Source organism: Temnothorax curvispinosus, unplaced genomic scaffold, assembly GCF_003070985.1.
Source record: "Temnothorax curvispinosus isolate PA1 unplaced genomic scaffold, ASM307098v1 QBEX01002414.1, whole genome shotgun sequence".
Lineage (NCBI taxonomy): Eukaryota > Metazoa > Arthropoda > Insecta > Hymenoptera > Formicidae > Temnothorax > Temnothorax curvispinosus.
This window is the reverse complement of record NW_020212194.1, coordinates 55,865-80,500: the sequence shown is the minus strand read 5'-3', so window position 1 is coordinate 80,500 and position 24,636 is coordinate 55,865. Positions and strand designations below refer to the sequence as shown.

General features: G+C 37.9%; 2 protein-coding genes across 13 annotated transcripts in view; both read left to right on the top strand.

Annotated features, from left to right (window-relative positions):
• The window catches only part of LOC112451609 (tensin-1), a 170,737-nt gene extending 152,333 nt beyond the window's left edge, over nucleotides 1-18,404 (top strand). For 8 of the 12 annotated variants that reach the window (XM_025011325.1, XM_025011332.1, XM_025011329.1 and 5 more), the window contains 12 exons: nucleotides 3,877-4,160; nucleotides 4,415-5,031; nucleotides 10,335-10,548; nucleotides 10,990-11,181; nucleotides 12,421-13,044; nucleotides 13,361-13,698; nucleotides 14,242-14,331; nucleotides 15,220-15,328; nucleotides 15,661-15,844; nucleotides 16,121-16,486; nucleotides 16,789-17,071; nucleotides 17,602-18,404. In XM_025011325.1, the coding sequence (XP_024867093.1) occupies nucleotides 3,877-4,160; nucleotides 4,415-5,031; nucleotides 10,335-10,548; nucleotides 10,990-11,181; nucleotides 12,421-13,044; nucleotides 13,361-13,698; nucleotides 14,242-14,331; nucleotides 15,220-15,328; nucleotides 15,661-15,844; nucleotides 16,121-16,486; nucleotides 16,789-17,071; nucleotides 17,602-17,761 (3,461 nt within the window). In that variant the 3' untranslated portion in view covers nucleotides 17,762-18,404. The remainder of the gene's footprint in view (nucleotides 1-3,876; nucleotides 4,161-4,414; nucleotides 5,032-10,334; nucleotides 10,549-10,989; nucleotides 11,182-12,420; nucleotides 13,045-13,360; nucleotides 13,699-14,241; nucleotides 14,332-15,219; nucleotides 15,329-15,660; nucleotides 15,845-16,120; nucleotides 16,487-16,788; nucleotides 17,072-17,601) is intronic. The other 4 variants (XM_025011326.1, XM_025011331.1, XM_025011337.1 and 1 more) reach the window with 4 other exon arrangements.
• A 3,150-nt stretch (nucleotides 18,405-21,554) lies between these two features.
• LOC112451619 overlaps nucleotides 21,555-24,636 on the top strand; it is a 7,741-nt gene continuing 4,659 nt past the window's right edge. Inside the window, exons 1-4 of the mRNA XM_025011347.1 lie at nucleotides 21,555-22,054; nucleotides 23,360-23,770; nucleotides 23,853-23,952; nucleotides 24,505-24,610. Of these exons, the coding sequence (XP_024867115.1) occupies nucleotides 21,771-22,054; nucleotides 23,360-23,770; nucleotides 23,853-23,952; nucleotides 24,505-24,610 (901 nt within the window). The 5' untranslated portion in view covers nucleotides 21,555-21,770. The remainder of the gene's footprint in view (nucleotides 22,055-23,359; nucleotides 23,771-23,852; nucleotides 23,953-24,504; nucleotides 24,611-24,636) is intronic.

The window sequence follows — 24,636 nt, the reverse complement described above, 5'->3', positions numbered from 1 at the left end:
TGAAAGAGGCTGCATTGCAACGGTAATAATCTTCGATCGGCGGGCAACGACAGAATCCTCGTGCTTAAATGTGTATATTATACATGCGAAAATGGGTTCTGCTCGCTCATACAATACTGTATTCATTGTAAAACTAATCTTAGATGGTCTTTAAATTAAACAACCTTCTTATAATTACCAAAATTCTATTAGAATTGCATATCACAATATTCTTCATCATCTAATATTAATTTGGAATTAATGTGTTCTACTTGTCATGATCATCCTAAACATTTTATTGTATTAACACTGTTTTATGAACAAACGGAAATATATAGAGCCTGTTTAATAAATTTATTTTACAGTTCCAGTACTTTTAAATGCTGTTCTGTTTGCGCTTGTATATTACAAGCAATTAAATGCATTTCAACTGCCCGAGGTGATAGATTAGCCGTCATTGATAGAACGCGCGGGCCGATTCAAGTATAATAAGCGAGAATCGCTCAAATAAAAATGATTTATACCAGGCGCGATGTGTCAACGAGATAGCGACGACGTGGATTGAATTCAGATGAGGCTTCCCGCACGGCCCTAAGAAATTATACCCGGTGTCCTTCGTGGAATCTCGCTCGTGATGATCCTAAATTAGCCCGATCGCCGATCTTGATCGCGTCATTATCGCGGTACACTTGTTCGTAAAGATGAGATAGTAGCGTTTTATAATTCGTTACGATCGTTATATATTTTTTCAGATTTTATCGTGAACATGTAGTGAAGTTTTTGCCCTCTTTACACGACATTAGTAATGAGCGAAATACACAGCTTTATGAAAGAGTGAAGGAGTTATATTGCAAAATATAGCTTGAAATGTTTGAGTTACTAAAATCACGAGATTTTAGTTGATTAAATCTCTAACTATCTCAAGCTTACACGAATGATAATTTAGTAACGCACTCCGCGACGTTGATATATTTATCTCCTCTAATTCTCTCTCGGGTGAAAAAATACAAATGTAAATTTGCTCAGAGGTATCAGTTCTGTCTTATAAAATACAAGATACACAGCGTACAAATAACATGACACGTGACATGTTTTGCAAATGCCGGAGCGGTCGTTCCAGCCGGCGAGGTGAACGAACATTCCGCCAGTCAAATTACGTTAAAACCCAGCCCAAACGCGCGTTCACGTATCGCCCCGCGTAGACAAATAATTATACCCCAGAAATTCTAATTAAGCCGATAATCTAACGGCTGTGATTGGTGTGCGATTGCGTTAGCGTAGAAACGCTGTCATCGGAGAAAGACGTAGAGCGTGACAGGGGCCTAAGGCGCAAACAGGCGCAAAGTGCATTGGCCACATTCGCGTCCCGCGGCGGCGCGGCGCACGGAATGCCGGATCAAAGCGGACGATTCGAGAGAGGGAGATAAAGAGAGAGAGAGAGAGGAAAAAACCGAGGACCCAGACACACGGGGCGAAAAATAAACCGCCGCGAAATTCTGCGTACACGCACGCGGCGCTACCGGATACGCATCTCGATGGAGAGAGACCCATTAAGTGCCCCTCCTCGTATCAAGGACCCATCCCTCGCTCCCCTGTTTTGCGGCCGTGTTTCACCGCGCGTTTCTTTCTCGCGAATTCTTTCTCGCGTTTCGCTCTTCGACGTGACATAGCGATTGTCGGTGCATGATATAAGGTAGCGGGAGATCTCTCGGCTGTGCAAACCGGACGCGAATGAGCGCGTCGAGTGGCGCCGTAGGAAATATCAGCCGGGGCTCTCTTGGTTGATCCGCGTCGAATACACGGATCTCTTGGGAACGTGCTGTTCTTGTCGGCGCACCACTCCTGGTCGTGATGTTAATCCTCCGCTTGTCCGAAGCGAATCTCTTTACTTGTTCTTCTTAAAAACGATTTCCATTTTTACCATGTCTTATAGGTACAAAGAGATCTAAAATATTATAGAAATAATTGTTGTGTGTATGAGACAGAGAAAGAGAGAGAGATGCGTTTTTTAGCTTGTCGTCTTGCAATTATCTTATCAGAAGAAATATGAATTATTGATATCTCGTAATAATTGGATGTTTAACACTTGGAAAACTTCATAATGTTGCGTATCTAAACTTTCATTTTCCCATCGCACTTCCATTCTTTACGAGTAGATTTAGATAAAGTTTTATCGTTCGCAGAAAGTTCGACCCTGGCTCTTCAGTATGTTCTCGATTTTGTTACTTGTATCTACAGCTGGGTTCGCTCCTTTTTATTCTCAACATTGTTACCCAAGTTCGCTGGAGAGCTAAATAAACTTTTTACCATTATTCTCTTTTGCTTTCTTCTTGAATTTCTTTTAGTCGGCGTAAATTCTATTCTCAGAAGTTTTCGTGCTATTAATAGCTAGCTGATGAGATTTTCAGCACGTAAGAGAATTTTTTTACGAGAATATTTAGAATCTGAGGATTACTTTTAGATTTTGGCTATTACTTTTCCATTATTTATTTTTACGTTTCTATAATCATTAAATTAAATCCGTAATATTATATCTTATAGTAAATAGTTCCTGATTTTGTTTAATGAATTGCTGTTAATAAGATATCCACCTCATTTTTCTGTATCTCTACTCAGTCTTTCTACTCAGTTTTTCACAACGCTATGAAATCGTAAAATTGTTTTAAGTATAACTGGAAAGTTATCTTATAAGATCATCATATGACATTCAGCGATTATCATGACATGAAATGTCACCCCATCCTTTCTCTTTCGCACAAGTATTGCGTCAATTTACCACTGATCCGTATTATGTCACGGTTGAGTAATTCGCGCGCTTTAGATGACGTAATCCTTGCGGTAGGTTAGCCCTGTGTCACGAGGTCACTGGGAAAAAAGACTCCGTCGAGGTTGCGCCCCAAGAAAGCGGCCGCAACGCCAACGGGGATCAAGTAATCACGGCGGTCGTAGACTTCCAGAAACCCTTGTTGTGAACTTGCGGTAACTACAACGAATGGGTTTCCAAGAATTACGCTTTTAACAATTGTTGCGTCGGCTGTTGTCACTTAGATTGCGACATCGATTTTGTAGAAAGCTCATTGCGAAAATATTTGTGCTAATTCGATTACTACCGGTTTTATTCAAATATTTCAACGATACATTGCAAAAACATTTACATTAATACTAGGAACACATCAATATACGATAAAATGTTAATATATTTCCTGTTATACAAATTTTATATTGGAATTAGATTTCTAATACTTTGAGAGAAAGTTAAAATGAGGAATTTGTATCAAATTACTATCGTTTCCCTGCTAATGATCAAGTTATAAGTTTATTTTACTTCATTATAAATACATCATAATATCTTAGAAACTGATCGAGCAATTAGCTCTAAATGGCGTGATGCGTTGGTAGAGAGAGGAATGTATGTAATGGATGATTCCTTAACTCCCTCGTCGCAATTCGTACTCAAGAGCAGCGTCAGTCAACAATTTATGGCTGGCGGTTGTTCCTCTAACAAGCTCCTCGATTTCCCGCTCGCGGAATTATAGTTCACGCGGGTGCCCGCAGATATTCCAACCATAAGAAGAATCCGAGAAGAGAATTTATTTGCGGTTTTACTCTTGTTAGCGACTTTACGCGAATACTCTCATTACCATTCAAACCTACAACGTTTTACTTAAGTAATAATATTTATTATGAAAAAGCACAGTCCAAATAAATTATTGCAATTCAGCTCTACTTAATAATATAATTAAAGTAATAGAAACAATATAACAAAAATATAAGATTGGTAATGGAATTAAAATATACAAAGTATATATTCAGTAAAATTGAAAACGTCATACTAAAATATTTTCTTTTCAATTGCTATTATTGTTTCACTATATTTGGACGCATGTTTCTCTCCAGAAGGCCGTGAGACTCCACTGTCACCACCACCTCCCTCGAGCTCTTCGGTTCAGACTTCACCTCGTGGCTTGGGTTATACCTGTGGCCCTATAGATGGGTCCTTGTACGCCGTGGTACATCAAAGCGCTGCAGGAGGTGCTCGCGGCTCGCCATTGACGGTTTCTATGGACAGTGGCATAAGTAGTGCACCGCCACAGAGACCCAGCCCGCCAGAACCAGAGCCGGAAAGTCAGGCTCACGGAGACCTCGATAAACTTCTTCATGATATGATGCTTACTGTCGAGGTAACAAAGTTTGCCAATTACGCGTATGCATAGATAATTGCATTTAAAGCCCCTTGTACAATAAGCGATAGCGACAGCGACAGCGACAAAGTTGCCGACAAAGGTACATAGCTTTGTCGGCAACCTTCTCGCTGTTGCTATCGCTATCGCTATCGCCTACTGTGAAAGGGGCTTAAGATTAATATGCAAAAAAAACTAAGAATTAATTGAAAAAATATCCACTATTTACATTATACTATGAAATTTCTCTACAGTCTATGCCAGATCCTCCGACAGATGATTACAATCGCGATCGAAGTGAGAAGATGTACATCCAAGAATCACGCAGTTACAGCAGTCACGGCAGCAGTCACCCAACGTCCACTTATTCCACTTTGAAGGATTCCTACAGGAGTTACGGGGCCGGTAAAGAATCGAGTCCGCCCTACAATTCGAGCAGCAGCTATAGTACCCTGAAAAACGAGTACAGAGATTCGTCGAAGAGCATCGAGCATCGCGATTACGAGTATCGCATGTCTCCGGATCGGAAGATATCCGAATCCTCCAACGACTCCTACAGGAAACACGCGGACTCCTTCTCGCCGCCTGGGAACATCGACTTCATCGACGAGGACATCCCGTATCACGCCAGGCAGACCAGTCAGCCATTCTCGTACGGTGCCACTACCGACATGATAAAACATCAGAAATTGTCGTCGCCCTCGTTAGTGAGGAAAGCGTCCGTGCGAGGTGTCGCGCCCGTCGTAGATTTCGAGGACATTCTTGGCGAGAATTCTAGAAGACCCATCAGCCCCCTTAGTCCCAATACTCCGGATCCGCCGCCGGAATTCGCAAACGGTCCCGTAAAGAGTGGAGCTGATCACATCGATGGGTAAGTGACACTCTTCATCTTATAAACATTATACAAAAATTGCTCTTTTTATATTGTTAAAAATTGTAAAATATATTAGGTTGATTCATAAATAAATTCCGCTGTGAATTACTGAATCACTTCTTCTGGGAAGCCAGTATTACTCACGGTATTTAATTATTTTATCTGTTGCAAGTAGTTAAAAATGTGTCATTTACGATTTTCAGTACTTATGTTGTTTTTTAAATATAAATAAGTTTTTTTAATATAAAGATTCAATTTATTATGTAAAACGAAACTTGTTTATGAATCAACCTAGTGTTAAAAATAGCGAAAATATGTATAGTGAGAGCGTTGAGATATTTTCGTTCTGCTAATTATATCTGAAATTATGTCACGCTTACGAAGCTTTATTTTCTCTGCAATATATTAACTACTCCCTTTTACCATTCTCTTTCAACATTTTCAAGAGAAATTATCCCTTCCACATCTCGCGATACACGATACTTTACTGATTTCGTGCGAAAATGGTTTTCTCGCGGATAAATGGCGTTGCGAAAGTAGAGATTATACTAAGTTTTCGCGGGGACGACGGCAAGGAAATCGTGGCGAATAGGCCGTACCTCTGGCAGAGTTTCCAGACGACCGTCGGCAGTATGATGTCGCAATGCATCGTCCGAATCGGGCACCGCAAAAGAACTTCGCTTGCGCGCGGAGAGAACGTTTAAGAAAATGAGCAAGCGAGAGAAAGAGAGAGGGAGAAAGGGAGAGTAGAAAGATCCACGAGTTGGCCATGGACAATTAATAAATTGTCGACCCATACGCGGCTACGATGGCGTACCTTTTGCCACGAATGGTAAATGCGGTCGTCGTGAGTCATGTTCCTAATGCGAATAGAGAGATTTAGCGCCGCGAATACATCCCCGTTGACGATCGACAGCGTGAATGATGTGGGATCTCAGGATGCGAATTGCGAAATATAGCCAATGAAGCTGTGCAAAGGATACTACATTAATTTGTTTTAAGAAACGACAGCGAATAAATACAATAAGATTTGATATAAATTTAAAGCTGTTTTATTACTTAGGCTATTACATTTTATTTACAATCCTTTCTAACTGGAAAATCTCTGAATAAAAAATATTTATTATAGAAAAAATTTAATTAATAAATAAAAACAGATCGTGTTAAAAAATTATTCTAACAAAAATCAATTGGCGCAAAAATCTATCCAATTACTTGGTTCAAAATTATTTATTTATAATTTTATTTTTACAACAATTTACTTATATTTCCAATTTTAAAGTTATTACAATAGTTATTTACAAATGGTTATTAAATTTGTATATTCTATTTTTTATGTACATATGTGTATGTATTGGCAGTAAATGGAATAAGAGGAAATGAAATTAACCATCAGATATGCATAATAATGTTTCGAAAGAGACTCGTTTGTTACATTGCGCTGCCGTAAATGTAAAGGCATCCCATAAATGTGCAGTCACTACATAACGCCATTCACCTCGAAGTCATCAACTTTTTTGTACATCCCGAGACTTTCGCGGTCCTGCCTCGCACATTTCACGAATGAGATCCCGCGCGTGAATGGAGGAGAAAGTATGCACGATCGCGTAAAATGAATCTGTTAACCCTGTCCGGTTCGGCACGATTATAAAGTAACACCGGTTCACGTATTTATTTTTTTTATTGCGATAGCATTAAAATGCGTTAAATTAAGATGCCGATGTCGCTGTTGCATGATTTTTTTCTCTTCGGACACGAATAATTTTGCAATTTCCTATAATTCCGGAAAATTCTCTTACATTAAATTATATTTTATTTAATATACATATATAGTATATGACTTTAATATATTTTTTAATTATACATTAAAATGTTTTATTTGATTAAAAATTACTTCAAAACTATTTAATTTTCTGTCTTATAAATCTTTATTTTTTATTTTATTTTCAACAAAGCGATATCATATGGATTTTAACTTCATACTATTGTGAGTACGATTTAATTTCTAAAAAAGCTCACGTTTTAAAATCTTCAATTCTCAGCCTCTACCGTTTCTCTTTTTAATTATCCATCTAGGGAGAAGAATGTAAAAATGCTTTATAAAAAATGAAGAAAAGTCGACGAACGAGAGTTGACAGCTCGTCGAGTTCGTCGAACCAAATATCCATACCGTAAAATTCGTGTCGTATTGCGCACCACGGAACACCCGTAAAAATAAACACACGACTTCGCTCCGCGAACGGAACGATTTTGCGCTGCGCGCGAGCAACCGCAAGATTTCGCGGTTATTTACGAAGAGACGTTTTGACCTGGGGAGGAAACAGACGACATTTACGATTGAGAGGATCAACGAACGTTCGGCAGGTCCGCTTTCTCGCGGGTGAAAGAAACGTGACATTTCGAGCGTGATGACACCGGAGAGATTCTCGCTTTATCCGCTGTGACTCTTGCTAAAATAAAACGGGATGTTGTAATGTCGCGTTACTTAATGAACACATTTTAGAGTCCTTAGAATTGCGACATCGCGACATCGTAATCGTCAGGGAAAAATTATGATGGAACTTAAGACATGAAGGACCGGTATTTCGGGATACCGCGCGAACGTTCTCTGACATAATTATAAATATAGAACGGGCGCGAGAGATACGTGCTAAATCAACCCTGTAAAACCCGTGAAAACATCTCATTCTGCCTCCACCTCATTTGTCTTCATTTATTTTACCCACATTTGATATATCGGGATGACGCGCTGGCATAGTGAGATATCACAAATGTTTCCTGCTTGGAATAAAATAATCCTTTGAAATAAAATAATATAACATTATTTTCCCGTTTTTACTATATGATTCCTCAGATAAGGTAATTAAATAACGTTAATATCGAAGAGATGATTTATTTAAATTTATTTTCATATTTATAGCATTTTATTGCGATCACTGTTTTTATTATTGTTTTTGTCTTGCAACTCTGCTGCCTTTCCTTCTTTACGTTATCGAGTACATTACACCGAAAAATGTCCCTTTTCATCTATTTTTCCGACGTAACTCCGGAAACAACGGAGAAACGATATTCGGAAGCGGAAGTCATTGGAAGAGGCGAGGAATGAGCACAAAACCTGCCCGTATAATTTTCTTCGCAAACTCGAGCGTGCATCGTTCTTTTTTGATGGACGCGACTTTCATATCTCGTGACTCAAACTTTTCTATTGCACACGGAAATCCTTTTCATCCACGTAAAAATGTCTCGCTAACGGATGTAACGCATTAACAATATTCTTCGCCAGACTTTTACATATTCATGCACTTTTAATGCATGCTTCACAAATTACTATGTTGGACAGCGCTGCAAGTAGTACAAGCAGTAAGTGATAAGAAAATGTATAAAAAAGACTTATTTGTCATACCAATTTTACATTCACTTATCTGCTGTCATTGCATAGCATGTGTAAAAAGATGTATCTTTCTTAGAAATTCAATAATTAGTAAACAAAAATTAAATAACAGTGTGAAATAAACGGTGTGAAATTAAGCGCGATAAATACAAAATTATGTAATGAACTTTTATCACGTAATTTTCTTTAATAACGAGACCAACGAGACCCGCACGTCTCGTAAATTAACGAACTCCATTTTTTCTTTTTTGATAACGAAGAGCTCGTTCAATTTAAAATTTACCCACGGGGCGAATTTACACGCGTTGTGTCGTTATATGCGCAGATGAGATCTCGACGAGCGTGCACACGCAATTGCGTTTTATGGCACGCTTGATTTGCGTGCAAGCCGGTCATCTGTTACAATTACTATTGATAAGCGGCAGCACGTACGCTGCAACTAGTTCGCTATCAACAATTTAGGATTAACAATGTGGGTTACGCGCGTGGAATACCAAATGGATAACCAGATAAGATTCGATCAATAGTTTCTCACATTCTAAAATTTAAAGCATTGAATTATATATCTAACAGATAAAAATGTTAAATAAATTTTGAGCGAGACGCGGTAAACGTGGAAACGATCGAAGCTGCGCAAACAAACCAATCGGAGATAGAACGCTGTTTGATATTCGTCATGAATAATAGAAAAGACGCAGTATTCCGTTTCGCTTCGCTTAAATAATACAACGTATCGAGTTTGGTTTCCAAGAAACACAAACCAATATTTCAATCAATGGTACATTCAAAATAAACACCAATATTCGCGAAAGATTCAACGAATCGGTCAAGGTTGTTGCAAGTTCACGATTCCGAACTCCTTCATATATTTAATGCTATTAAAGTAGCTCTCTACATTTGTTATCCAAGACGCGAAGTTATTGCACGTCTTTATACATACATGCAACTTTATGTAGCACGAGAGAAATTATTTTTCTTTCAGCAAGCACACACAAAAGAAAAACGTCTTACGATTTTTCAGAAGCTTGAAAATACTGAAATCTTCTTTGTGTGAAGCACCGAAATCTTCTAAAATATGAATATATGAATTGTTGTGAGTCTTTACATACACATTGCAACAATTTTTTAAGAATAATAGAATTTCACGTCATATCGTTCGCCAATGACGAATTCAAAGAGATCTAAAACGATGCGCACAGAGTTGAATTAATGCTCCTCTCACGCGACAAGTTTACTCGCGAGGCGCAGTTTACAACTCTCTCGGGGGTTGTGCGCGTTCGGGCACAGGCATAAATTTCGTTATTGGAAAAAAGAAATCCTCCGTGACTTACGCTGATTGGCTACCGAGGCCGTCGTTTATTATCTCGAGGAACGGCTGGATGTAACGCGCACTCCGTAGCCACGACTGCCGCGAGTCGATGGCCCAGGGCGACCTCATCGATCAGGGTGTAATTATCGACTTCTATCGCGGTAGGAGGTCCAGAATCCGGCGTAGTAGAATTCCGCGAGTCTCTATTCGCGAAGGAGCACGTTTCGCCGAGCCTTTGTTACCGGAGTTGCGGTCTCGTATTCCCTAACGAAATCGTAACTTCTTGTATTTTCATTTATGCGCCGTGTAACGCGATAAGTCTCCCTGTTGCGAGATATAAAAGCGAGAAACATCGCAATTATCCGGCGTTATTTACAACGTGCTATTAAATGTTTAATCTCACGTTGCATAAATCAGTAATAAATATCGGGCTCGATCAGTGATCGAAAATTTGTAATAAGGGCAATTTTTATTAAAGAGCTTTCTATCTTTTATTTATACTTAATTAAATAATTATACTTTATCTTTGTATGTGTGACGTGCTTGACAGGAAAACATAAAAAATTTGTGATAAAATAGTTCCGTTTTCTTATCGTTCAGTTTGTCGTGGCTGAGACAGCAGCAATTGAAACTCGCCGCTAGGAGAGATGAAAGGAGCCCCGGCAAGCTCTGGCGACAAGAGACCGGAAACCGTGTGATCGGCGAGCTCAGGAGCTTGCAGAGAGGAAGATTGAGACACGACGGTTACGCGAGCGACTCGGCAGTTCTCGACGATGATGACGATGTGTGGGGAGCGAGTTCTGTTTCCGGACAGGTAAGAAATCATCGGAGATTGTTGGCTAGATATCGATTTAAAAAACTTATTCTAGTAATAAAAAATAATTAAATGTTTTTCATGTAAAGTAAAAAAAGAAAAGGTAGCAATATATTGTTCGCAATACTCGATATAATACGTAGAGACTTGTTTTTGGTAAAATTGTTAATCCTAGAATGCAAGTATGACACAGCAGATATTGGAGAACCATATTTAACAAAAGATTAATGTTTCTCGTTTGGGCCATTTCCCATATTAAGCTCCTGTATTTATGTAGTATCTGAAACTTCGCCTGTACAAATATGATTTATAACTTTCTCTCGCAACTTACTAATATAACAAAAGCCGCCTATGATTCAGCAGACGCAATATTTACTAACGCAAAAGACTAAGCGCGCATTCTGGGATTAACTTTGTTGACATTCACCGTTTATCGATTAGCCGTCGTCGAGAGCTGTTCCGTACACCTCCGCACCAGCTAGTCCTCTACTTCCGCAGAGATCGAGCAGCCGGAAGTATAACGGCAATGCCGGAAACGGTGTTCTCGGCAGGCCACGAGCGGAGAGCATGAACGAACGGCCGTTCGTTTCTGTGAAGCGTGCTTACGAATATCGCAAGTACAACGACAGTCAGGTGAGTACGCAGTGTGCATTTAAGCGTGTTCCATGCATTTTTTGCTCATTTAGATTGCTGGAATCATGCGCGCCGTCGTTTCGAATATTTAAATTGCAATAATTACGCAGGTTTCTATGATTCTGTTACATTTTTTTATAAGGAACCGGCAAGTAATTGTATATGTAAGTAAATCGATATGACGACCAGAAATTCAAATAAAAAATACCGTAGATAAAAATCAGAATTTATTTTAGCAGTATTTTGCGATCAGTTTTCAGTAAATTTAATATTTCTTGGATATTAAAAAATTCACGGTTGTTACAAAAACTAATTGATAAGTTGAATTGGCCGACGAGTAAGGATAATATTGGGCGAAATAAATAGTTATTCGTATGGAGTTCGGAACGGTGGTACGGCCGACCACGCTTTACGCCAATAAGACGGCAGCACGAACGCTACAATTTAGGCTCCATAGATAACAAGCTAGGTAAACTCCTCCAACAACGCTATACCTTATAGAAATACCGTATAGTTAGACCCTAAATGGCTAGAAACGGCCTCTCTAAAAGGTAGACCGTAAGGCGATTACCTATCCGAGATAGAAATCCCCCTTGATCCTTTTTCGTGCTATACTTTCGATGCATTTACGAGAAAAGGAACCAGAATAAAGGATCCGACACATTACTAACTTAACTGTTTAAGTACTGTATAATTTCTTTTTAAGTTTTAATACATTTTAATAGCGAACATTTATTTTTGCTTAACGCGTAATATTCATTATATTATCAATATTCGATAAATATTAAAAGGTTTTGCTTCTATTATTAATACATCATTATCATAAAAATAATACATCATTATGTACATCACAAGGATTTACAAAAAAAAAAGTGAACTGCATAATAACATATTTGTCACGAATTACGAATTTAATTATTTATTATATTAATTTCGTGTTCTCGTTATGTATGCTTTCGCCATTTTAATTAAAAGTATTTAATACGGGGCAGCGTAGCATTATCGAAAGAATCATTCTCTTTATCGTTATCGCTCAACGTGAACAATTTCCAGCTGACGCGGCAGCTGCATTACGACTACGCCGCGTTAACGCGCGCGCCATTAATTAGCCCGCGCAATTAATTAACAACGATTTGGGCTTAAAGCCTCGCTAGCGCGGGTAATCGAGGGCATAGCACCGAAAGGATTAAACGCTCTTAGTTCGCCGGCATGTAGCATAGCGCTTGGCTTGCATTCCAGAGCCCTCCGACATCCCCCCGCTCAGCCTTAGCGGCCGCGCCACCCTTAGGGTTCGCGGCGAGCCAGCAATTGAGTTCCAGCAACGCCGAAAGACCGCAGCAACAACAACAACATCAGCAACATCAGCAACATCAGCAACAACCGCCGCGACCGGAGTCGCGGAGCGACAGTTTCGCACGCGCGGACGCATTGCTGCGCGAGCATCGCCATCATCAGTTGCAACCCGGTGTCATCAATAGCGTCGGCAACGACCACGCCGAGCGGAAGCAGACGATCTCGATTCAGGAATACGTGACACCTAGTCGAAACGCGCGGCCCGAGTCGAGGAATCGCGTCGCTTATCAGAGCGTCGGAAGTTACAGTTCGGCCAGCAGCAACGACCAGACGGACGGCGGTTTATTAGCGGTGGTCGATCAGCCTGACCCTCTCGTGAGCCTCATTCAGTCTCTAGCTGAGATCTCGCCGATTCGCGCATCCCCGAGCATGACAAAACCCGAGAACGAGCATCATCCCGCCGGCAGCAACGCGATAGCAGCCGCTGCGATATCTGCCAGTGTGCCTAGCAACAATGTCACTAATTGCTCCCCTAACCAGTCACCAAAAGCATGGCAGAATTGCACCCAGGTTTGTCGCCCCTTCACGCAAAACCCCGCGGGTCCACGCGCGTAGTAATCATTTCATAACATGCACTTGCCTCAGTTTTCTTTATGCGTGTTGCTGATGCATTAGTCGCTAATTAAAAATTCCAACATTAGTACTCGGTATTCCAAGCTTGTCCAGCACGCCTCGCTTGACTGGTAGCGCGTAGACTGATGTAGAAAACGGCGAATGTGCGCGCCCACTAATCGGTCTCTTGTCACTTCGTTACGCCCCGTCTCTCCACCGAGTGTCCTCTCTCTCCGGATGTGTAATTATAATAATCGTCTCGAATTTTACATAGCCGCACAATGACTCGGCGTCATCGTGGACCGAGAGAAGCGTCAGTCCTGGAAGCGCGGTGGTCAGCGGCGTCTCGCGACCGCAGACACCGGCGTTTCCGGTTCACCCACGGACGCCGTACGTCAATAACGCATCGCCGACGGTGACGTTCGCCAGCGATCGCACTTACGTGACATCCAACAACAGCTACAATGTCAGCAACAACAACAACAACGAGGCTGGCGGAAACAATAACAATAATATCGGGAACTACGGCGCCGAACGAACGATATATATCGAAGAACGAAGGGAAGCCTCGAAGGAGACGGGGCTTCCACCCAAGAGTCCGACAACACAGCGGTAAGTTTTACTCCCCGCTTCAATACAATATTTCCATTTTGAACACATAATAAAATTGGACGTTGAAAATTTTTCAGGATTTTTATGCGGCACTGAAACATTTTATTCTAATAGCCTACATGTGTATAAGATCAATATAGACTTATCAGATATTACACTGCTAATCCAAGTGTATTATTTTTACGTAAACGTGTAAAAATGACACATTAGACTGAAGCTCTCTTTTTACATGTTTCTTTATGTATTAAATTACGTCATTTAACACGTTAAATCGTATTAAATTAAAAGTTAATACGTTCAATCCTGTTGAAATAGAAACTTTCTACTTTGTGACGTTAGATATTAAAATTTTCATCTCGAATTTTGATGGGAACATCACAGACCTAGAATATTGTTCATTGGCGGTACTGGACATTTTATAAATTTTATAAAAATATTTTATACCAAGCCACGCGTAATGTGACGTAAAAGATTTCCCTTGAACACGATGAGCGATCGCAAAATGACGGTGATGATGACGAAGAATGATATTCGTGATTCTAGACGCTTGAGTTTCCCGGCAAGCGGGCCGCTTAAACAAACGCATAACAAACGATGGCCGCTCACTAACCAATCGGCGTCGTTCGACTATAGGTAATATATACACGAAGAATCGCGCGAGCGAGTGATCGTAATTGAATATGCAATTAACGGCTTTAGAATTAATCACAGCGATGGAGAGCGTCGCGCGTCCATATGTGCACCATGAATGTTTTGTGTCATGTTACTAATCGCGCGCGTCGATACGCCCGGAATGCAATCCTACATCATATCATAGATAATAAATTACTTATCACACGATATTACGTAAATTGAAATCACTTCCACGCTGGACTTTTTTTTTCTTTATGTCTTTTAATTCGAATAACATTGGTTTTATGTAATTTCACGATCTTTTTACTTGCATCTTTGGTGTTTATCGTTGTTACGAGTTATAAACGTTTATTACGGATTGTTCAAAAGCTATTATTTAATTCGTGTCCACGCAGTTGTAATAAGAAAAGTTTAGCATACATGATGGTATCATAAATCGCGGCCATGTATGCCGGCCATATGTGTGTTGCACCTTCGAACTAACAAGAAACTCGCGCTTACTTGCATCGTGTGTCATAGAAACTTCTCACAGAGCAAGTATATATGTTATATCGTCGAAATAAACTTTGTTATTGAAGAACCAAAGTAACATTTCCATCATCCTCACTGAGAATTCCTCGGGGAAAAAAAAATTCTTTTCTATCCATCCTTCTCTTCCCGCTTCTCGCTAGAGACGTTCGTCCCGTTTAACTTATTGTTAACTTTATTGTTAGAGGCACTTCTTTCGCCTCCAAAATTCTCTTCCACGATGTGTATCACCCTTTTCCGGTATTTCCCTCGCGATGTATAGCACTGTGCACGAGTCAACCGACACACATCTACCTGCACGGAAATGTCGGGGTACATTTTCGCGGAATATCTCCTAACGTTCGATTGCTTCTTTTACAGTAAGGACCGACCTGTTTCTCCTGTAAGCGAATCGACGATGTCGCAGCCGCAGGCTGTTTCGCGCAGTCCTGGTACACCGACCCACGTAGAATTCGCCCAAAGCCCCAAGGTAAGCATCACAATATTACCTTACGTTCATATTATCATTGTTATTTCAATCCCATCACGATAACAGAATAACGGAAATGTATTTAATATAAGCTTTAATTATATTAAAATTTTATTTAAACTTTTAATTTAAAACAATATGATTTTTAAAGATTGGATTGAGATTTTTCCGTTGAGAAACAATTTGGAAATGGATATTTACGATTGAAATAGAATATCTATTAGAAATTATATATGCTGGTAGCTTTTCATGTTGATATATTATCTTGGTATATGGATATAGGGAAATATAGTTTCGTAACAGAACAATAATTCTTGTTTTGGATTTTACAGAGCGCTACATCATACACATCGATCAACAGTGGTGGTCAGTCGTCGCCGCAAGTTCAATATTATAGCTCGAGACGCTCCAGCGTTCACTCCAACACCGAGCCCCAGGAGGTAGCTGACGCTAATGTAAAATTCGTACGCGACACCAGCAGAATCTGGTACAAACCCAATATATCGCGGGAGCAAGGTAATTTTTAAATCTGAAATCACTTTTATCTATTTTTTATCAAATGAATTTTTTATTTACCGTAATAAATGGAAATTATCGTAATAGCTGGAAAAAGAAATATTACTTTAAATGTATAATTTTATAAATACGATTGAATGTAACATAAACAATAATTCTTTAATTATTCAACTTTATTCATAAATGTTTTATTTAATCTCTTGTACAATGCTTGAAAAAATTACGATCGAATAGCGCGAGAAATATATAAGCTAATATCATGAAACTTTTTTTTAGCAATCTCGATGCTGAAGGATGCGACACCCGGCACATTCGTGGTGCGAGACAGCAACTCGTTCCCGGGTGCCTTCGGTCTGGCATTGAAAGTAGCTACGCCACCTCCTGGTGCGCCTAGTAGCCCACGAGATCCTTCGAGCGAGCTTGTCAGGCACTTCTTGATCGAGCCAACATCGCGCGGCGTCAGACTAAAGGGATGCGCGAACGAACCTGTCTTCAGCTCACTTTCGGCACTGGTTTACCAGCACAGTTTGATGGCTATGGCGTTACCTTGTCAGCTGCTGCTACCCGAGCCGGAAGCAGCCGCCAGAGCTCTAGACTCACCTGGTACCAATAGCACTCAGCAGCTTCTCGCTCAAGGAGCAGGTAATTAATTTATCACATTTTCGCGTTAATTGACACAAAAGACACGATAAAAAGAGAATTTCAAGAATATCTTACGGTTAAATAAGATCTGAAATTAAGGTCTGAAATTCTTAAATATTATATTTGATCTATTTAAAGTAGGTTAGATTAACTATGCAACAAGAAGAATCTTGAATTTAATTATTACTAAATTTACACATTTTAGATATTTTAAATTTTTAGTAATTTTATTTATGAGCATCTTTCGATTTACTAAAAAGAGGAAAATTGTTTTCTAAGTATTTTAAATTTGTTTTTTACAGCTTGTAACGTTTTGTATCTCTTTACAATTGACACGGAGTCTTTGACTGGACCACAGGCCATCAAGAAAGCTATCACCAATCTATTCGAGCAAAAACCTTTGCCGATCGCCACAATTGTTCACTTCAAAGTCTCCACGCAGGGCATTACTTTGACTGACAATGCAAGAAAGCTATTTTTCCGTCGACATTATCCCACAAATAACATAAGTTATTGCGGATTGGACACTGAAGAACGCACATGGGAATTCACCAGCGAAGATACTGGAAGACCACTTAGCGCTCAGTATGTTTTCAAATTTAAGTAAAATTCTTTTGAATTGAGAAATAAAATTATACTAAAATAAATAAATTATACTAACAAAATTATTTAAATTTTTTATGATTTAGATTATAATATAATGATTGAAAAATTTTATTTTATTATATTTTTACTGTTAAATATTAAAGGATAAAATTTAAATCAATATCTTGAGTCAAATAACAATTTGTTATTTTTACCATGTGTATCAAATTATTTGAACACAAAACAGTATTATTTTAACTTTATTTAACTTTAGTTTAGTTAAATTAACGACTTATTGAGTAGGAGCAGTGGCGGTCTATAAGAATGATTAAAAATTATTCAAATTGAGTATAATTTGACATTATGAATTTGACAGTGTATTTTATAATTTTATAAATATATGTAAAACAGAAAATTATAATTCTAAATCTTTCAAAAATTGCGATAAATTATTTTAAGCATTGAAAAAATTCGATGATTTTATTATTTACCTTGAATTAAATTAATTTGTTTATCACTTCTCTTTTCAGTCGTTGTTTCGGCTTCGTGGCAAGGAAACCCGCTCATAAATCGGACAATCAGTGCCACGTGTTCGCCGAATTGGAACCAGAGCAACCTGCAACGGCAATCGTAAATTTCGTGAATAAAGTCATGATGGGAAGCTCCATCGCCAAGGCCAACATTGTTTAAGAATTGCTACTCGCTCGCCAAAATCGCCAAGATTAACGGGCACAAACATCATTGCGAATTCGTTAACGGTTTCACCGTTTACGGTTGATACCGATCACATATCTTTAGCGCAAAAAAATGCAAAGTCCAATTAAGGGAAAAGCGACTGAGAAGTTGGGGATAACGGGACGAATGATCGATATAATCGATTAATGAAATTGTTATTCCGCTGACACGCGCGGAGGATCTTTCTAAAGGATTCGCTGAAAAATCCTTGCACGAATTAATCATTATCATTAACCGACTACTCGTAATAAGTCTTCGTGCATTTCGTAGCGTTGAATCAATAGAACATTCATGTTACAAAACAGTAGGGACGATACAATTATCGATAACGCTGGGAAGAAGTCGAGGATCGCTCTCTTTGGAAGAGAACGAGAAGAACGAGAGGCGATACGTGAATCGATTCCATCCTCGCGTCAATATGCAGTCAAGATAAGAAAGTTGTTGTTATGATTATCGTTACCGTTGTGATTTAACGTAGCGAATAGTAAAGATATAATGGATGGTCAAAAAGGGTAAGGTGGTCAAAATGACTGCATTGGAAAAATTTGGTATTATGTAATAAAGTAATTTGATTTTATTTAAAAAAATTATAAAAGTATGACTGTTCTGCGTTCTTATTAATAACAAGAATAATTACAATTCAGCACATACTATTTACAATTTAACAATTATTGAAGTATTTTTCAAATTTCCAAATGTGTTTCGCTGAAATATATTTAAATAATGTCGCTCTCTTCTCTCTCTTCGTGTGATTTAACACTTTTTGCAAGTTTTTTTTGCGGAATTTTAAAGTTCATGATTTCGCCACCTTCCCCCACTTATGATACGATCGATCAGCCGCACGCAAACTTACCGATAGCTCGTAGTCATAGTTGAACAGAATCAACCGTGCTCTTCGCGTGATCTACGAAGAGCATCGAACATTCGAAACGAGCGTATCTCGCGCGACACTGAGTGCGCTTTCGATTTCGGAAAGCATCTATACATTGCGCACGTATAAATATGCATACATTTACATATGCATAACATTGTTACACATACCACATACACGTAACTATCACACGAATGATAACAAAACCTGTGCTCGCGCTTTGATAACAGTATTAACTACATGATTTAATCTTCAAGCAACATTTTTTAATTCCGTTTTATTAAAAAAAAATGTTATATTACAGAATTAAGAGTAAAATAAAAAAATTTATAGAAATTGCATAATTATAAAATAATCGGAATCTATCATTACATTTTAATTTTTTATTTGAGAACTTTTGTTTTTAAAGAAACATTCCATATAATATTTAAATAACGAATAGGCCGTTAAATATTGCGCGAGCACATATAAATTCATATATTATCATGTTATACTTGAGACTCTCGAGTAATGTTTGACAGAGAATGTTACGTCGTTTGCAGAGTATATATTATACATATACACACGTACACGTACATAATAAAATTCCCGTGTCATGCTCCCTCGATGTATGAAAGAATGATGTTATAAATAACTGTAAATACACCACGAGACAATGTCGCCTTAAAAGAAGGAGACACCTTGTGAGAAACCGTCGCAAGATGAATGACAGTCCGCGACTTATGGAAGAAGCAATGCTTCAGGATCAGCTCGAAAGTCACGCAGGTTGGGATGAATAATGCTACTTGAGGAGTATGCACGTAACAAGGCAGTATCGCGCGTATTCTTTCGGTGAAACCCATAGAATTCTTGCCATTTCGGGCTCGTGTGCCGTCGAGAGCGCTCACTCTCGCAGAGTACGTCTCGACGGGCACGACGATGAGCAGTCAATTATTACGATCGAATCGATTATATTGTAATTCGACAATATGACGACGCGAGGGGACCGCCGCCGGTGTGTGCAGCAGCTGGGCTTTCTCTCGACGTCGTCGACTTCTTCGTCTACTTTCGCGGTCCCTTCTACTTTTGTCTTCCGAACGAAGGTCGGTTGAAGCTCCGGCGTTTCCTCTCTGCGAATTCCTCTACGATCGAGAGAGGGAGGATCCGTAGTTACGCAATGTGCTAGTCAAAATTCGTACTGTATATTCGATGATCAAGAAATAGGTTTACAGTGACCTTGGAAACCCTTTTCGGGTATTATATGCCCTTCGATGGCGGCAAGCGCGAGGTATATCACTTCGCGCTAAGACTAGATGTAAAGTGAGTGTAATGTGTTTTTGTCTTGTGGATGATGGGCTCGAAACGACAACCTCGAAAACACGTAGAGACGATTGGGTGCCGCTGAAAGGATTAAGGGCCCGCTTGAGAGAACCGACCGCGTCTTCTTTTGCGTTCTTTCTTCTCTTCATCGTCCGTCTGCCCTTTCTTCTCCGTCTAGATTTCCTTTCGTACGCGCCCGAACCCGACTAACAGCGTAACATTAATTTAACATTCAGTCATTATAATAATTATTATTAATATTATTATACTTGTTTATGTTCTATTATACTCTGTGTACGTTTGCCCAATAATTGTACTATTGCGTGCCGCATGGGTACGCGCGTATAGTTGTAACAACAATAAATCATATTCACAGCGTGTTTTGATTTTAATATCTACTCTGATGTTTTAAGCCGCTCCTACAGATGCACAGAAAAAAAAGAAATGTCAAATCAAAACTTATATTCAAATTAACGCGTCATTGTTTCGTATATACGCAACAATCTATAAATTCTTATAAGAATTTTAACTTTTTTCTTCTTTATTGAACTATATAAATGACTTCATTCAACAAGTTATTTCAAGATTTCTACGTTGAAACTAAAGATATTTATAAATCAAGAATGTTGTTTTTTTTTGTGTACATATACAATTTACGTCAACTTTAATTATAAAGTAATAAGGAGTTATCAACTTATCACGTTGTACTTCAGGAAAAGTTTAATCTCGATTTTTATAAATCTTATCGTTTTGTAATAAATTTTATTATTTTCTTTTAACGACTTATCTAGTGAATCATTATGAAGTAATTCACAATAATTCATTATTTGTATATATTTCTTATCAATTATTATCGAGGTGTGAAAAACAGAAGAACTCCATATATTATATAGAAAGAAGTTAACTTTCTAATAAATAATAATATAATGTGCGTAATACTTTTCACACGTGCTCAGATGTTTAAACTTTAAACAGATTGTTTTAACTAGAGTAATTGCATAAAGCCATTACGTATATAAAGTAGTGGATTTAATACATATAGTTACGGTTGTTTGAACACTGATATCGTGAAAACGTGTTTTGCTAACGGCAAACTTACTGACCTACTACTCATCTCGCCATACCAAACAAATTCACCGGAATACGCATAGTTTGAAAGTTTTTCCTTATATTGTTCTATTATTTTGTTAATTGTTAATAAAAAGATTTAAAAAAATTTTTTTTCTTTACATTAAATGCAAAAAACCAAAATTAAATGATACGGTCTATACAAACTTTGAAAATAAAGTAATGAAAATTATTTTTTAGAAAATAAAAAAGATTGACATTAATTTTAAATAGATTAATTTGAATTTGTAGCTTACATTATATACAAATCACTGTTATTTTATCAAATGTCTATTAAATTTGAAGTCTTTTCCTTTCGAAAGACCAATAATTAATACCAAAATAATGACACATAATACACGTTGAACATCAATTGAATGTCAGTTAATTACTATATACTTTTTCACTGCTACCGCAAACCGCAACGTTATCAGAATCTATACGTTATATTGAATGATCAATCAAGCCGAATCAATGGAAATCACCGTAAGTCGACGTTCATAGATGTAATCGACCTCTCAAACGCTTGACGCGCTTCGAATATCCCATCCATTAACCCCGAGGCCTCCGATCCGCTGCATGATTGAAGAACGAACGTCATCCACAGCGACCACAGCGCAGAAATGAAATCCCGTAATCCAAGCCCGTGAGGCAGAACAGTGAAACCGTCGTGTTTCACATGCCCGTATGAACCAGCAACGTAGCAACTGGTTCCGGGTGCGGAGTGCCGGTTTGCCAGTCAACGAGGAACCTTCGAGACGATCGAGCATTATCCTGGCGCGATCGAAGCACACCATGTGTGCCGGCGTCGAGTCGATCTTGTGCGTGATCCTCGGGGTTTCGGGAATCCTCATGTCGCATTTGGCGAACAGCAATCCGTATCGCGGTAATTACACGGTGACACGTTCACAATATGACCGCTCGGAGAACAAGATATTCAAGGAAAATAAAGTTCTGGATGAGGAAAGTGGGTTGGTGTCGTTAATGAATGATCAAGAATTTGAGTAAAGTTGTTAATTGAGTTAGTTTTTATAATATTTTAAGAAAAGATTTTCAAAGACTAAGTCCCAGTCTACAATAAGTGTTTTAAGCCTTAAGCCCTAAGAAATTGACCAATCACAGTCAATTATTCTCCTCAAATTCAACTGTGATTGAACAATTTCTTAAGGCTTAGGGCTTAAAACACCTATTTGTAGACCGGGACTAACTAGACAGAGATTATTAGAAAAGTCAAACAGTTAAATAAATCGATACTATGTTGTTCTTAAGTGATAAGTGTATTTTAATATGATTTTTGAGAGGTAATTATAACAGGAATTCTGAATAAAAAAAGTTTAAGTTGATATTTATTTAAAAGTTCTCTTTCTGTCTCTCTCTAAAACACTTAAACCTTTTAAAGAGAGAAAGAGAAGGAGAGAATTAAAGTTTATATTAATGTTTATTGAATTTTACAAAAAATTGCAATAAATATTGCAAATTGAAATTAATTATAAGTTCTTACGTAAGAAAATATGTGATTATTGTCATTTTCCATATTTAATTCAATTATTGCAACTTCTATTCATTAATTCTTACATATTGCTATTGCTAAGTAACATTTAAATATGTTAATTAAAATGCGCCTTTTCATTTTCATTCACTACATACGTTTTATCCATTCTAATTTTTTTCTACAGAATTTTTTTCTTATATAGAGCGTTTTTCTAAGAGAGTTTTCCTAAGTCCCGATCTACAATAGATATTTTAAGCCTTAAAGCCTTAAGAAATTGTTTAATCACAGTTGTATTTGTGGAGAATAATTGACTGTGATTGGTTAATTTCTTAGGGTAGATGGGGACTAACAGAAAGTAGATCATAAGTATGTTAATTATGAAGAAATGGGAATATTGTGTTGTTTTGCTGAAGTAATTAATGGTGAAACTACAATGCGTTTTTTACGCGATCACGCTAATGCGAATAGCGCTCTTGGCAGTCAGAAAACACGTGGCACGAACGTCAAGACGCCGTTAAGCATTTTTGTAAATCTTCATAAATTCAAAGTATTCTTATAATATTTGGAATTTATTATAATATTCATAATAAACACAATAATTATTTTTAAATTATAAAACTTAAAAACTTTTTAACTTTACATTTACAAAGATTTACAAAGTGATATTATATGTTTTTTTTGTAATTTAAACAATGCCTCGAAATATTTTAACATAATTAATATAAAAAACATTAAAGAATACTTCTTACAGCATAAAAAGTTAGAAGTAATAATCGACATATAGTTTGCAGAATGCCCATAACGATCGAGAAATGCACCTGTGTTTGAATTCCAAAGGCAGAGAAGAAGAAAGAATCGTATTCGCTGAAGCAAATAATCAGCTTCAAAACACGCCCAGAGAGTTGTCTGGGAGTGATGATGATGATGATGATGCTGATGATTACAGAGGTTTTTCTCTATTTGGCCTCGTTGAATCCATGCTGTCCGTCGTAGCGAGCGGGCTCAGCACAGTCGTGAACAGTATCGTCGGTACCGAGAAGAAGGATTCACGGTCACGTACCAGCAGAATAAATTATAGAAATTATCATTTAATCAGGGCGTTTCCTAACACGGAAAGTCAAGCTGCGGATCTGCGCGACTTAAGAGACGCCGAACCGGAAGACATTAAATTTTGGTCTTTTCCAAATCCTAACAGGTTTGTATTCATTTCTATTGTAATGATTAATTATTTAATATATGTAATATATTTAATTTCTGTGCTACATTTCTTCTTATAGAACGGCCGACATGATCGTGGCGCCGGATCTCGTAAACGATGTTAAGGAGTATTTGAGAGATAAGAAGATTGACTTCAAAGTATTAATCTCTGACATCCAGGTAAAAATAAAAATATATTTTATAACCTTGATGTACATTAATATTAAATCGTACTGAACTTTAAAAAATGCATGGAATTAAAAAAAAAATTAATTTCTGTGTTAATAAGAGTATTATATATAGATAACTAATATTATTAATAATTGAAAATACTCACTTGACATTTTAACATGGTTGAATAATTTGTACATAACTGGTATCTCATTATCTGCAAGAAACATTAGAGGAACAGTGACAGCTGATGTCCATATCTAACACTGACACGCTTTACTTATGGTCTTTTCAATATTTCTTATGGCACAGAGATACAAAAGTAACATGACAGTAGCGAATAAATCATCATTTATTACATTAAAATGATGGATCAAAGGTTTTCGTTACTGCATATATTAATCGTTATTTATGCATCCTATTGACTGATATAGTCACTAATATATTAGAAATGGAATGAGAAATCTCGCTGATTGTCTGCGTGATTAATTGACGCAATTAAAACGCGACTCTGAATTAAGTGTAGTTGGTAAAAGTCAACTTTCTTTTTTTGATTGACAGAAAACGATCTCTTATCAAAATCCGAAGATGTCCAAAGAACAGCGCGAGGACTTGGTCACCACTCAAGGCCACACGATGACATGGAAACGTTATCACCGATACGCAGGTAAAATCGCATGTTGCAAGATATTT